The sequence below is a fragment of the Ammospiza nelsoni genome, chromosome 23, assembly GCF_027579445.1.
Source record: "Ammospiza nelsoni isolate bAmmNel1 chromosome 23, bAmmNel1.pri, whole genome shotgun sequence".
NCBI lineage: Eukaryota > Metazoa > Chordata > Aves > Passeriformes > Passerellidae > Ammospiza > Ammospiza nelsoni.
The window spans coordinates 2,460,440-2,470,902 of NC_080655.1; the positions used below are offsets into that span (position 1 = coordinate 2,460,440).

At 57.1% G+C, this 10,463-nt stretch overlaps 1 protein-coding gene across 1 annotated transcript; it reads right to left on the bottom strand.

Annotated features, from left to right (window-relative positions):
• Window positions 1-1,624: 1,624 nt before the first annotated feature.
• PGC (progastricsin) lies at window positions 1,625-10,229 on the bottom strand. Its single transcript, XM_059487730.1, has 9 exons — window positions 10,174-10,229; window positions 8,276-8,429; window positions 7,583-7,700; window positions 6,411-6,529; window positions 5,527-5,726; window positions 4,626-4,748; window positions 4,368-4,512; window positions 3,481-3,579; window positions 1,625-1,793 (listed from the first exon to the last, which is right to left on the bottom strand). Exons 1-9 carry the CDS (start codon window positions 10,227-10,229, stop codon window positions 1,641-1,643), a joined length of 1,167 nt encoding a protein of 388 aa, XP_059343713.1. The 3' UTR covers window positions 1,625-1,640.
• Between the last annotated feature and the right edge of the window lie 234 nt (window positions 10,230-10,463).

The window sequence follows — 10,463 nt, forward strand, 5'->3', positions numbered from 1 at the left end:
ACACGGGACGCCGATCAAAAGCCAAACGCCATCGTTATCACCCAATTAAAGGATTTTTTTTTTTTTCTCCCAGCTCCAGCTTTCCCGAAAACAAAGGCACAGCCGCACACACCCCTTCCAGCAAGTGGAAATTCCTGCTGCTGGTGTTCTGGGAATGGGCAGGAGCCGTCCAGCTCCCATCCAAGCTTTTGGCCGTGGAATGATGCTGGGAATCCTTCAGAAGCTCGCGAAATCCCCACGAGGTCCCTGACGGGTCCGGGCAGGTCCTGCAGGGAGCAAAGGGGACAGCGAAGAGCAGAGGGACGTGGTCAGCCTTTGCTGGGCACCAGCGCCCTGTTTCCAGCAGAAAATTCCCATTCCAGAGGGAGGGGGAGGAGGAAGAGGAGGAGGAGGAGGAGGAGGAGGAATGCCCTTCCCTGCTGTCGGTGCCCTCCAAATCTCGGTCTCGGCGCGCTCAGCCTGTGTCAATATTTTGACTTTGTGTCCTTCCCCCGGGAGGTGACAGAGCCCCGAACGCATCTGAGAGCGAGCTCCGGTGATAAAGAACTGCTAAAAACCTAAAAAACCACTCTGGGTGCTGGGAAAGAGCGGGGTCACCCAAGCTCCCCCTGCCCGGCGTGTTCCCCATCCCCTTGGGCCACTCCCTGCCATTCCCGATAATGGGATAAGAACGCAGTTTTCCAAGGCTTTTTTTCAGGGCTCAAGGGTCATTTGGGTGTCGCGATAAAGAAGTTCTGGTGATAAAGAACTTCTCAGAAACTCTGGGAAACAGCGGGGTCACCCAACCTCACCCTGCCCGGGGTTCCCCATCCCGGTATTCCCAATTCCCGATATTCCAGTGCGGCTTTCCAGCCCCATTTCAGGGCTCAGGGGTCATTTGGGTGTCCTGACTCACCTCACAGCCTCAGGATCCCACCTTGATACACCACAGGGCTTTGGCAAAGCTCCTCCAGCTGCAGGGAGGCTCAGGGGCTTCCACTCTGAGGCTTCCCGAGGGTTGGAGGTGGGGACTGGGGATTTATCCTAGGGCTTGGAGCTCATCCCAGCACTTACCTTGCTGGAAATGGGAATTGTGAGCCAGGGAACCCCTCAGGAATTGTGAGCCAGGGGACCCAGGAGCTCAGAGACCATCTGGGATGGCAGGGTTTAGTTGTTACAGGATCCGTGGGCACACAGACACACAAATCCCAAGGGATGGGGATGGAATCCCATCCCTGGGGATTAATCCCAGGGTCTGGAGCTCATCCCAGCACTTACCTTGCTGGAAAAGGGAATTGTGAACCAGGGAACCCCTCAAGCTGCTCCCCACAAACCCAGAAGCTCAGAGACCATTTGGGATGGCAGGGTTTATTTGTTACAGAATCCATGGGCACACAGACACACAAATCCCGAGGGATGGGGATGGAATCCCATCCCTGGAGCTATCCCAGCACTTACCTTGCTGGAAAAGGGAATTGTGAGCCAGGGAACCCCTCAAGCTGCTCCCCACAAACCCAGGAGCTCAGAGATCATTTTGGATGGCAGAGTTTATTTGTTACAGGATCCGTGGGCACACAAATCCCGAGGGATGGGGATGGAAAGGAGCAGAAACGTCCCTGGGAATGCTGTGGGGCCGGGAGAGGGGCTGGAATTTGCTTCCTCTAGGCCGAGGGCGCGAAGCCCACGCGGTTGTTGGCCATGTCGAAGACGGTGTAAAACTCCTTCAGGAAAATGTTTCCCAGGATCCAGAGGGGCTGCCCGTCCTGGGAGGGCAGGTAGGTGGCCTCGATGGCCAGGGTGCAGTAGCCATTGCTCTGGAGGGGGGAATAACGGGGGGTCAGCACCGACAGCAGCACAGAGGGAGCTACGGGATCTTCCCGGGGCCTCGGGAATGCTTGGGACGTTCCTGGTGCCTCGGGAAAGCTTGAGAAGTTCCCAGTGCCTGGGCAACTCTCGGGGTGTTCCCAGTGACTGGGGAACTCTTGGGAATTTTCAGAATGTTCCCAGTGCCTCGGGAATGCTTGGGGTGTTCCCAATATCTGGGGAACTCTTGGGAATGCTTGGGATGTTCCCAGTGCCTCGGGAATGCTTGGGGTGTTCCCAGTGGCTCAGGAACTCTTGGGAATGCTTGGGGTGTTCCCAATATCTGGGGAACTCTTGGGAATGCTTGGGATGTTCCCAGTGCCTCGGGAATTCTTGGGGTGTTCCCAGTGCCTCAGGAACTCTTGGGAATGCTTGGGGTGTTCCCAATATCTGGGGAACTCTTGGGAGCTCTCAGGATGTTCCCGGGGCCTCGGCAACGCTCGGGATGTTCCTGGTGCCTCAGGAAGGCTCAAGATGTTCCCGGTGCCTCAGGAACTCTTGGGAATTCTCAGGATGTTCCTGGTGCCTCAGGATGTTCCCGGTGCCTCAGGATGTTCCCGGTGCCTCAGGAACTCTTGGGAATTCTCAGGATGTTCCTGGTGCCTCAGGATGTTCCTGGTGACTTGGGAACTCTTGGGAATTCTCAGGATGTTCCTGGTGCCTCAGGATGTTCCTGGTGACTTGGGAACTCTTGGGAACTCTGGGGATGTTCCCGGTGCCTGAGGAGCACTCAGGAACTCTCAGGATGTTCCTGGTACCCAGGGAACTCTCTGGAACTCTCAGGATTTTCCCAGTGCCTGGAGAACCCTTGGGATGCTCCCAGTACCTGGGGAACCCTCAGGAACTCTCAGGATCTTCCCATGCCTCGGAATGTTCCTGATGACTTGGGAACTCTTGGGAACTCTGGGGATGTTCTCAGTGCCTTGGGAACTCTTGGGAACTCTCCCCAGGTACCCGGGGAACCCTCAGGAACTCCTGGGAGGTTCCTGGTGCCTCGGGATGTTCCTGGTGCCTTGGGAACTCTTGGGAACTCTCAGGATGTTCCCGGTGCCTCAGGAACTCTCAGGAACTCTCGGGATATTCCTGGTGCCTGGGGAACCCTCAGGAATTCTCAGGATGTTCCCAGTGCCTCAGGAACTCTCAGGAACTCTTGGGATGTCCCCAGTGCCTGGGGATGTCCCCGGTACCTCGGGGACCCTGGGGAGCTCTCAGGATGTTCCCAATACCTGAGGAACTCTCAGGAACTCTCAGGATGTTCCCAGTGCCTGGAGAACACTTGGGATGTTCCCGGTACCTGGGGAACCCTCAGGAATTCTCAGGATGTTCCCAGTGCCTCAGGAACTCTCAGGAACTCTTGGGATGCCCCTGGTACCCAGGGAACCCCGGGGAACTCTCAGGAACCCTCAGGATGCTCCTGGTACCTGGGAAATTCTCAGGAACCCTTGGGATGTTCCCAGTGCCAGGAGGTGTTCCCAGTCCCCGTGGAACCCTGGGGAACTCTCAGGATGTTCCCAGTGCCTCAGGAACTCTCAGGAACCCTGGGGATGTTCCTGGTACCCTGGGAACCCTGGGGATGGATCCCAGTACCCATGGAACCCTGTGGAATTTTGGCCTGGACCCCACAGACCCCACACGTACGTTGAGGACGAAGGCGCTCGGGGGGAGCGCGAGCCGAGCGCCGCCGATGCCGAAGGTGAGTTGGGGCATGCTCTGGGTGTCACTGCAGTCCACAGCGTACTGAGGGGACAGGGACAGGGCTCATGGCAGCCAGGGGACGCGGCGGGGGCAAACACCCCACCCCTGGCAGCGCCACACCACGGAATCGTGGAGTGGTTTGGGTGGGAAGGGAATTTAAATCACCCGGTGCCACCCCTGCCATGGCAGGGACACCTGCCACTGTCCCCAGGGGGCTCCAGCCTGGCCTGGGACACTGCCAGGGGTCCAGGGGCAGCCACAGCTGCTCTGGGAATTCCATCGCAGCCCCTCTCCTAAGATTTCTTCCCAAAATCTCATCTAAACCTGCCCATGGAATCCTGGAATGGTTTGGGTTGGAGGGACCTCAAAGCCCATCCAGCGCCACCATGGGTCCCACACCTCCCACTGCCCCAGGGTGCTCCAGCCTGGCCTGGGACACTGCCAGGGATGGCACAGCCACAGCTGCTCTGGGACATCACCCCAGCCCCTCCACACCCTCACAGGGAGGAATTCCTTCCCTGGATCAACCCTAAATTTCCTCTCTTTCACTCTGAACCCATCTCCCCTTCCCCTGTCACTCCAGACCTTTGTCCCAAGTCCCTCTCTGGCTTCCCTGTAGCCCCTTCAGATCCTGGAATGGGCTGTGAGGTTCCCACACAATGTTCTCTTCTCCAGGCTGAGCATCCCCACCTTTCTCAGCCTGATGTCCCCCTGCAGTCCCTTTTCCTGCAGGTGCCACCTGAGTTTTTGTAGGACCTGGTCAAACCCAGGGCTCTGACTCCCACGCAGGCTCCCCACTGCTCCAGACCCCCCAAAACCCCCACACTCACCCCATAGCTGGTCTCCTGGGCTCCCAGGGCCTCCAGGATGCTCTCTATGTACTCCTGGGGCACGGTCAGCAGGAATGTCCCCGTGTCCACGATGGCCTGGCAGCCCTGGCTGCACCAGCCGGTCACTGACTGCCCGATGGCAACCCTGGCAGGACAATGGGGACAAGGACGTGGCTTTGGGCACCCTTAAACCCCAAGCATCGAGCCTGGAGCCCTGCAGAGCAGGGTGTGATGGCCAGAGGTGCAAACACCACTCACTCCTCAAGTGCCACCTGCCAGTAGAGCCTCTGTGTCACCGGTGCCCAGATGATGTCCCCCTGGAAGAGCTGGGGGTCCACACCCCCCAGGAGGAGCTCGCCCCCGTAGTCGTAGGTGGGCTGGCTGTGAGGAAACAGAGCCAGGAGAGCCCTGTGGTCAACGTGGGATGGAGAGGGGGGAGTGCCCGAGGAACCCCCAGGGGGACGGGCAGGGGACAGCAGGATGTGAGGGATGGGGACACCAGGAGGTGAGGGACACCAGGATGTGCAGTCAGGGGACACCAGGATGTGAGGGACACCAGGATGTGCAGTCAGGGGACACCAGGAGGTGAGGGACACCAGGATGTGCAGTCAGGGGACACCAGGATGTGAGGGACACCAAGATGTGCAGTCAGGGGACACCAGGAGGTGAGGGACACCAGGATGTGCAGGGCACATGATGACATGAGGGCATGGGACACCAGGACGTGCAGATAGGGGACACCAGGACGTGAGGGATGGGGACGCCAAGATGTGAGGGCAGGGAACACTGTGACATGCAGGCAGGGGACACCAGGATGTGCAAGCAGGGGACACCTGGACATGAGGGCAGGGGACAGCAGGATGTGCACATAGGGGACATCATGACATGAGGGCAGGGGACACCACAACACGCAGGGGACACCAGGACATGAGGATGTGAAAGTAGGGGACACCACAACATGCGGGCAGGGGACACCAAGATGTGCAGATAGAGGACAGCAGGACATGAGGGATGGGGACACCAGGACATGCAGGGGACCAGGACATGAGATCAGGGGACACCACGACATGCAGACAGGGGACACCGGGACATGAGATCAGGGGACACCACGACATGCAGGGCACACCAGGACACTCACAGCACCCTGCAGGGCTCTCACCGTGAGAAGTAGAAGCTGAAGACGGGCTCGGCCAGCTGGTTCTGCTCCAGCATGCCCCCCAGGGCCGTGGCCATGCCCCCCACGGCCAGCGAGGGGAAGGCCATGCCCAGGATGCCATCGAAGGCCGCGAAGTAGAACGGCTGCGTGGGCTCCTCCTGGCTCAGCCCCAGCTCCTGCTGGGTCACTGTGATGCTCTGGATCTGCGGGGAAAGGGGATCTGAGGGGAGGCTGCTGCTCCCAAGGGGCCAACAGCACCAGGCAGAGGGGAAAACTGGGGAAAAAAACAGGAATTGGGGTAAAACCCAGCCAAAGGCCAGCTGGTGACTGGGTTTGTCGCAGGAGTTCTTGGATGAGGAAGAGAGGAAGATATGACTCCATGTTTCAGAAGGCTTGATTTATTATTTTATGATATATATTACATTGAAACTATGCTAAAAGAATAGAAAAAAGGTTTCATCAGAAGGCTGGCTAAGCTAAGAATAGAAAGGAATGATAACAAAGGTTTTTGGCTTGGACAGAGAGCTCGAGCCAGCTGACTGTGATTGGCCATTAATTACAAACAACTCTATGAAACCAATCACAGATGCACCTGTTGCATCTCACAACAGCACATAATCAGTGTTTACATTTTGTTCCTGAGGCCTCTCAGCTTCTCAGGAGGAAAAATCCTAAGGAAAGGATTTTTCATGAAAAGACGTCTGTGACAGTTTACCAACCTAGTCACAAAACAACCGATAACGCCCCTAGACAAAAAAGGACACAAATGAACCCTCATTTTAACATCCCTCATCATCTTCCTCCTGCTCATTAACCTCCTATGACTGCTGCCCAACACACTCACCCCAACCACCCAGCTCTCCACAAACCTGGCCCTGGGCACTCACCCTGAGCGTGTCGGAGCCCAGCACGATGGTGACGGAGCCGCTGCCGTAGGACACGTTGTAGGACTGGCCCCTGGGCGTGAAGGTGGCCGAGGCGCTGGGCTGGAACTTGGCGTGGTTGACTGGGGGAGGAAGAAGAGGGAAAGCCCTGGGCATGGGCAGTGAAATGCCATGAGGAGGAATTTCACTGCTGGGTGCTCCTTGGGGTGATTCCCAAGGGATCAGGTCCTGTTCTGCAGTGGGATTTCATTTCTGGGTGCTGCATCAGTGGGATTTCACTGCTTGGTGCTCCCCGAGGTGATTCCCAAGGAGCAGGTCCTGTTCTGCCATGGGATTTTTAAACCTCCCTGGGATAATTCCTGGGGATCAGGTCCTGTTCTGCAGAGGGATTTCATTTCTGAGTGCCCCATTAGTGGGATTTCACTGCTGGAACCTCCCTGAGATAATTCCCAGGAATCAGGTCCTGTTCTGCAGGGGGATTTCATTTCTGAGTGCCCCATTAGTGGGATTTCACTGCTGGAACCTCCCTGGGATAATTCCCAGGAATCAGGTCCTGTTCTGCAGTGGGAATTCACTGCTTGGTGCTCCTTGGGGTGATTCTCAAGGAGCAAGTCCTGTTCTGCCATGGGGTTTCACCTGGGATTTCACCTGATCCCCTGGAATTATCCTAAGGGAGCTGGATGGTGCCTTAGGATAATTCCTGGGGATCGGGTCCTGTGCTGCAGTGGGATTTCATTTCTGGGTGGTCCATCAATGGGATTTCATTTCTGGGTGGTCCATCAATGGGATTTCACTGCTTGATGCTCCTTGGGATAATTCCCAGGAATGAGGTCCTGTTCTGCAGTGGGATTTCACTGCTGGATGCTCCATCGGTGGGATTGCCAGGAATGGCCAGGGAGCACCCAGAAGATGGCTGGGAGGAATTGAGGGCTCTGAACTCCCCAAGAAAGCCACAGCAATCCCAGATCAGCACCCCAGGGTCACGTTTTTGGCATCGTGATGTCCCCAGGGTGACAGGGGAAGAACAGGGACAAGGATGTGGCACCTAAACCCATTTTGGGGTGCTCAGAAACGCATTGAGCCCTGCAGTGCTGGGATAATTGGCACTGATTAGTGAGCACTAATTACTCCTAGCAGCAGGAACGTCCCTGCTCACAGCATCCCGGGCTACTCACAGCAAGCAGGACTCTTGCAGTCCGTGGAGGGCACCCACAGGTTGGAGGAGCCGGTGTCAAAGAGCACCAGGAACTTCTGGGGGGGCTCCCCAATGCTGATCTCCCCAAAGTAGGAGGACTGGGAAAAAAAGGGAATTTTCATTGCCCAGGGGATCAGGGACAGAGCAGGTTCCCCTCTGGCATCCCCCAGCCAGGCTGAGCCTTTATCCTGCCCCTACTCCCCCAAAAAATGAAATATTAAATCATTATTGTGGGTTTGTTTTGTACGGAAAAGCCTGGCTCTTTGTGGCTGGGGGTAAACTTCCTTGGGGTTCAAACCAGAAGTTAAAAAGCGGGGGGAAAAAGCAACTTAAGGGTGGGGGGAAAAGCAATTTAATAGTGGGTAAAAAAGCAATTTAAAGGTGGGTAAAAAATCAATTTAGGAGTGGGGGGAGAACAATTTAGGGGTGGGGAAAAAATCAATTTAAGGGTGGGGAAAAAATCAATTTAAGGGTGGGGGAAAAAATCAATTTAAGGGTGGGGAAAAAATAAATTTAAGGGTGGGGAAGAAAGAAATTTAAGGGTGGGGGGAAAAGTAGTTTAAGGGTGGGGAAAAAGCAATTTAAGGGTGGGGATAAAGCAGTTTCTCACTGCTGGAGGTTCAGGGGTGCCCAGGTTGCTGAGGGAGGAAGGACGGGCAGGGAGGGCACTCACATCCAGGTGGTTGGCTATGGGCTCCCTCACCACGGAGCCCTGGCTGGGCTGGAATTTCTTCACCGGATCGTATTTGATGTGCTTCAGGAAATCATCCAGCACCCCAGCTGCCCTCATCTGGTCCCGGATGGACAGGCCTTTCTTCAGGCTGATCCTGCACAGGCAGAGGCAGAGCACAGCAGAGCACAGCAGGAAAGAAGATTTCAGCATTTTCAAAGGGCTTGGTCTCTGGGCTCCTTTGAGACACGACAGGAACTCTCCATGTCCAGGAGCTCTGCAGATCCCCAGGAACTGCTCTCAACATCCCAAGAGCTCTCCGTGACCCCAAAAACTGCTCTCCACATCCCAGGAGCTGCTCTCCATGTCCAGGAGCTGCTCTCCACATCCCAGGATCCCTCCATGCCCAGGATCTGCTCTCCATGCCCAGGATCTGCTCTCCATGCCCAGAATGTCTCCATGCTCTCCCAGGATCCCTCCATGTTCAGGATCTCTCTCCATGCCCAGGATCTCTCGTTGTCCAGAATCTGCTCTCCACATCCCAAGATCTCTCCCTGTCCCAGGATCTCTCCATATCCCAGGATGTTCTCCCAAGATCTCTCCATGCCCAGGATGTCTCCATGTTCTCCCAGCATCTCTCCATTCCCAGGATCTGCTCCCCATGTCCAGAATCTCTCCCTGTCCCAGGATCTCTCCATCCTCCAGGATCTCTCCACGCTCTCCCAGGATCTCTCCACATCCCAGCATCTCTCCATTCCCAGAATCTGCTCTCCATCCCCAGGATCTCTCCCTGCCCAGACTCTGCTCCCCATGTCCCATATCTCTCCATGCCCAGGATCTCTCCATGCTCTCCCAGGATCTCTCCATGCCCACGAGCTGCTCTTCATGCCCAGGATCTCTCCATCCCCCAGGATCTCTCCACATCCCAGGATCTCTCCCTGCCCAGACTCTGCTCCCCATGTCCCATATCTCTCCATGCCCAGGATATCTCCATGTTCTCCCAGGATGTCTCCATGCCCCAGGATCTCTCGTTGTCCAGAATCTGCTCTCCCTGCCCCAGGATCTCTCCCTGCCCCAGGATCCCTCCATGCCCAGGATCTCTCCATCCCCCAGGATCTCTCCCTGCCCCAGGATCTCTCCCTGCCCCAGGATCTCTCCATCCCCCAGGATCTCTCTATGCTCTCCCAGGGTCTCTCCATGCCCAGACTCTGCTCCCCATGTCCCCTATCTCTCCATGCCCAGGATATCTCCATGTTCTCCCAGGATCTCTCCCTGCCCCAGGATCTCTCGTTGTCCAGAATCTGCTCTCCATCCCCCAAGATCTCTCGTTGTCCAGAATCTGCTCTCCCTGCCCCAGGATCTCTCCCTGCCCCAGGATCTCTCCATACTCTCCCAGGGTCTCTCCATGCCCAGAATCTGCTCTTCATGCCCAGGATCTCTCCCTGCCCCAGGATCCCTCCATGCCCAGGATCTCTCCATCCCCCAGGATCTCTCTATGCTCTCCCAGGATCTCTCTATGCCCAGGATCTCTCCATCCCCCAGGATCCCTCCATGCCCAGGATCTCTCCATGCCCAGGATCCCTCCATGCCCAGGATCCCTCCATGCCCAGGATCTCTCCATCCCCCAGGATCTCTCTATGCTCTCCCAGGATCTCTCCATCCCCCAGGATCTCTCTATGCTCTCCCAGGATCTCTCCATCCCCCAGGATCTCTCTATGCTCTCCCAGGATCTCTCCATACCCCAGGATCTCTCTATGCTCTCCCAGGATCTCTCCATCCCCCAGGATCTCTCTATGCTCTCCCAGGATCTCTCCATCCCCCAGGATCTGCCCCGCTCCGTGCCCCCCGCGCATCCTCCTCGCTCCCACCATCTCGCCGTCCCCTCTGTCCCTGTCACCCACCTGACGGCGCCCTGGGCCAGCTGCAGCCACGCCAGCACCACCGGCAGCCACCTCATGGTGCTCGCAGCCCTCGGGAGGGGCAGAGCCCGCCGGGGCTGCGCTTTTATCCCGGGAGGCAGCGCCGGCTCTGATCCGGGCCGGCCTCAAGGGCGGCTTTGTGCCCCGGGACGCTGCGGGATCGGCCCCATCAAAGGGCAGCGAGAGATAAGGGGCAGCTCTTATCGGGGACCGGGGACCCGACGTCACCGCGCTGTGTCCGGGCCGCGCTGGCCAAAATCCCCGGAGCTGCT

What these genes read in the sequence shown, in the direction of transcription:
- PGC (XM_059487730.1), bottom strand. Translation starts at nt 10,229, where the DNA reads ATGAGGTGGCTGCCGGTGGTGCTGGCGTGGCTGCAGCTGGCCCAGGGC. An exon ending in CTGGCCCAGGGCGCCGTCAG is followed by an intron (nt 8,430 to 10,173) that starts GTGGGTGACAGG and finishes CTGCCTGTGCAG; the next exon opens with GATCAGCCTGAAGAAAGGCC. An exon ending in CCATAGCCAACCACCTGGAT is followed by an intron (nt 7,701 to 8,275) that starts GTGAGTGCCCTC and finishes TTTTTTTCCCAG; the next exon opens with TCCTCCTACTTTGGGGAGAT.